Source organism: Lipotes vexillifer, unplaced genomic scaffold (assembly GCF_000442215.2).
Source record: "Lipotes vexillifer unplaced genomic scaffold, Lipotes_vexillifer_v1.1 scaffold805, whole genome shotgun sequence".
NCBI lineage: Eukaryota > Metazoa > Chordata > Mammalia > Artiodactyla > Lipotidae > Lipotes > Lipotes vexillifer.
Genome location: NW_006776681.1, coordinates 463,878 through 467,954, shown reverse-complemented (window position 1 = coordinate 467,954; position 4,077 = coordinate 463,878). Strand labels below are relative to the sequence as shown.

Sequence of the window (4,077 nt, the reverse complement as noted above, 5' to 3'; positions counted from 1 at the left end):
CCCCGTCTCCCTGGGCCAGGCTGGCCGGCCTGTGCACGGTTCTGTCTTTCGCATCTGAAAGAATTCCTGAGGAAAAAAAGGCGTCCCCCGCACTGGTAATTCGCCGTTTTTTCTTCAGAAAACTCTTCATTTGGTGTCTTCACGTTTGCAAAAATCTACCTATTATCTATTGTGTGTTATCTGCCTCTACGGCCCAGTGAGTCTCGGGCTTGAATTTGTGTGGCTGCCTTTAGCACTTTTCATATACTGCACCTTGAAGGGTAACGTGATTTAAAAAGTCCAAGCACTCCTCTCTCCTATCTCCCCATAACACGTTTTCGGCACACGGTTCGGTGACCAGTCCCACTGGCCCTACCCCGCCCTGCGCCCCACCCTCACCCCCGGCCACCCCAGTTTGCTCTCCATCAGGACAGCTGTGCCGCTCTGAGGCTGTCCTGCACGTGACCTCGTGCCCCATGGAACCTGCTGAGACCAGCAGCTGTCACTCAGCGGGATGCCGCTGTCCTCAGTCCCCACAGTGGCCCTCGTCACTGCCGAGCGGCGGCCCCTTAGAGGACACGTTTCCACACAGCCCACGGTCAGCCCTGCTCTGGGCCCTGCTCGGCCTCTCGGCCACTTACCGGGCAAAAACGGTGCCACTGCCGCCGGGGAAGGTGTAGGGGTGCTGCTTCCGGAACACGTGTCCCACGCGGCTGCAGGGGATGATCTCCAGGCTGCCGCCGCACTGCCACACGCGGAACGAGATCTCTGAGGTGGTGAACGACACGGGGTGACCGAGAGCCCGGGCCACCCCCATGGGGTGCGGATGCCCACCCTACCCCTGTGGCCTGAGGCGATGCCCAGGGAGCACTCCCTTTCCAGAGGGTCCTGAACGTCCCGCGTGGGGACCTCTGACACCACGTCTCTAGGCTCCAGGGCACAATCAAGAAAATACGTGCGAGGGGTATGGGGCGGGGCGTGCCTAGGCACGTCAAACCATCCAGCTGTACACCGGAAGTATGTACGATTTTGAGTTGTCACTGAAACCTCGATAAAGGTGGAGGGAAAAAAAAGATTGAATGAAAGGTCCGACTTCAGTTCGCTAAGGGGGTGTCTGCACAGAACACTGTCGTTTTACAGACAATGTAAAGTAGTGGAGACAAAAAGAAATAATTCACGCCAAACAAACTACACACACTGGGACATGTACTCCCTTAGATTTTAGCACCGATCAGAATTACAGATGCCCGCTCTACCTGTGTCGCCAAATCCCACGTTTTCATGAAAGAATTCTATCTGAAATTCAAAAAGAAGTAAGAGCGAGCCTACGGAAACATTTTTCAAATTCAGACTAGAAGCCGTGAGACAAGAGTGATTCCCTGGTCTACTGAGAACAGAAAGACTCCTGGTGTCAGACCATGCGTCCCTGTAATGTCACAAACACCGTGCATGAGATACGGCCTGGAACTCCTCTCTGGCCGGTTCTCCATCGTGGAGCATTACATGCGCCTTCTGGGAATCAGCCCTGAGTTAGAAAAGGCAACGGACAGTGCATGGCCGTGCATCAAAAGGCATGAAATGCCCACAATCGGCCCTAAGGTAGATGTAACAGGCAATCATATATGCCATCTTCCTCTAAAACTTTTTTTTTTTTTTTTTTTTGCGGTATGCGGGCCTCCCCCCGCTGGGGCCTCGGTACGCGGGCCTCTCACTGTTGTGGCCTCTCCCGTTGCCGAGCACAGGCTCCGGACGCGCAGGCTCAGCAGCCATGGCTCACGGGACCAGCCGCTCCGCGGCATATGGGATCCTCCCGGACCGGGGCACGAACCCGTGTCCCCTGCATCAGCAGGCGGACTCTCAACCACTGCGCCACCAGGGAAGCCCTAAAACTTATTTGAAGGGCCCCGAGCACCAGCACGCACCTGGGCTTTCTCCATCCAGGACAAAAACAATCTCTTCCCTTAAACTGCAAAACTTATGTTGTCCCTGCGCACCAGCAGGCGTCCAGCCAGCCGGCCAAGTCCAGTGACCAAGGGTACTCGAGGAACTGCCAGGCCTCACAGCCACCCCGGCTCTCAGCAGCCAGTAACCAGCAGGCTGGCAAAGGCTGCTCTTCACCCGCGTCAACACAGATTCTAGCCGCCGAGTCAGGACAGCGCAGAGCAGGCGCTGGTCACGACGACATGCACGCACATGCGGCCCAGAGCATCCACGCTTGGGAGAAGCCTGGACAGGCAGGCACCCAACCAGGCTTCTGTCCTGATTGCCAGCCATTCCGAGGCTGCAGACTGAGCCAGAGGCCCGAATGAAGGCGAGAAACAGGCTAAATAAGAAAATCAAGATAGAATACTGTGGAGGGTTAGATGTCTTTTTTTTCTGAAAGACTTCACTAGGTTGGTACGGAAGGGTCTTTCCTCTACATCACCCTGCCTCCCTGACAACATGCTGGGGAGTGAGACAGAACGGCAGAATCAGGTGTCACGGCAGCCAGTGCAGGCAGGGCAGAATCAGGCGCGATTCACGTGCACCACAAGGCCTCGCGTGGCAGCAGGCACCGGGCTGCGGCAGAAGCCCCGTGACACCCACTCAGGCGCCAAACAGCATGGACTTCTACTTGGATCTGGTGAGCTAAAGCCAGAAACACCTCCCCAGTAGGAATGAGTAAGATATGCAGCAGTTCTGGGACTTTAATGGCCATTTCCCTTGTCGTACTGAAAACGCGTGGTCATAACCACCAAGGCTGAGCAGAGTGTTGAACAGAACTTGACTAGGAGGCTCTCTGTATCTAAGGAAATAAAATTCAAAGATACAGTTGCCTACCTGGAAAATTCAAAATCGGGGCTCACGAAGGCCCCCTGGCTTCTGTATGGGGAGCCTATTAAACCAGCAGGGAGCCATTCAGAGACTTGGTGGAAGAGTTTTAAGGCCAAGGACAACTACAGTTATATTCCACTGATTTCACTGAGCCCTACACAACGTGGGGATGATTACTCAGGACAACTTTGTGGCTTTCCTTTTTTTTTAAAATGTATTATTTTAAAAGTATTTATTTATTTATTTATTCATTTATTTTGGCTGCGCTGGGTCTTATTTACGGCATGTGGGATCTTCCTTCAGTTGAGGCATGCAGACTTCTTAGTTGCAGCATGCAGGCTTCTTAGTTGTGGCATGCATGCGGGATCTAGTTCCCTGACCAGGGATCAAACCCAGGCTCCCTGCATTGGGAGCGGGGAGTCTTACCCACTGGACCACCAGGGAAGTCCCCAGCTTGGTGGCTTTTTAATTAGGCTGTTTGTGTTTGCATTTGGCTCTGCTAACAACCAGCTCTGAGACCTCAGTCCTTCCAGAAAGCATGAAGTGAGATGATGCAATGGGGGCAGTCAGCATCCTTCCTAACGTTGCAGGGACGTGCTGAAAAGGACAAATAATGTTCCCAAGTAGTCTAACCCCCGCAGCTCACAAGGGCCAGGGATCGGGTTCTTCGTCCTTTTAAAAATTTTATTTATTTATTTATTTTCTTTTCTGTCCACGCTGCGCACCTTGCGGGATCTTAGTTCCCCGACCAGGGATTGAACCCGGGGCCAAGGCAGTGAGAGCGCCGAGTCCTAACCACTGGACTGCCAGGGCTCTTTGTCCTTTTTTTTTTTTTTTTTTTTGCGGTACGCGGGCCTCTCACCATTGTGGCCTCTCCCGTTGTGGAGCACAGGCTCCAGACGCGCAGGCTCAGAGGCCATGGCTCACGGGCCCAGCCGCTCCGCGGCATGTGGGATCTTCCTGGACCGGGGCACGAACCCCGTGTCCCCTGCATCAGCAGGCAGACTCTCAATCACTGCACCACCAGGGAAGCCCTTTTGCCCTTTTTAGTTGCTTCAATTAGACTTACACTGTTGGTCAGGAAGTCTGGCAGCACTATTGGATTTGGTGGGGCACACCTGGAGGGGGTGTCTGGATTTGACTTGGGCATCCCTGTCCCCTGCCTCTCCTAACTCGGGCCCACACAAGCCCTCAGGCTGGACAACTGCTGGGGGTGTGCAGGCAGCACCCAGAAAATCAAGTCTGAGCAGTACCAAGAAGAGAGAGAGACTCACATCACGGACT

General features: G+C 54.1%; 1 protein-coding gene across 1 annotated transcript in view; it reads right to left on the bottom strand.

The window, feature by feature from the left end:
• The window catches only part of GALNT2 (polypeptide N-acetylgalactosaminyltransferase 2), a 185,643-nt gene that overhangs the window by 16,694 nt on the left and 164,872 nt on the right, over nt 1-4,077 (bottom strand). Inside the window, exon 11 of the mRNA XM_007450597.1 lies at nt 621-747. Within this exon, the coding sequence (XP_007450659.1) occupies nt 621-747 (127 nt within the window). The remainder of the gene's footprint in view (nt 1-620; nt 748-4,077) is intronic.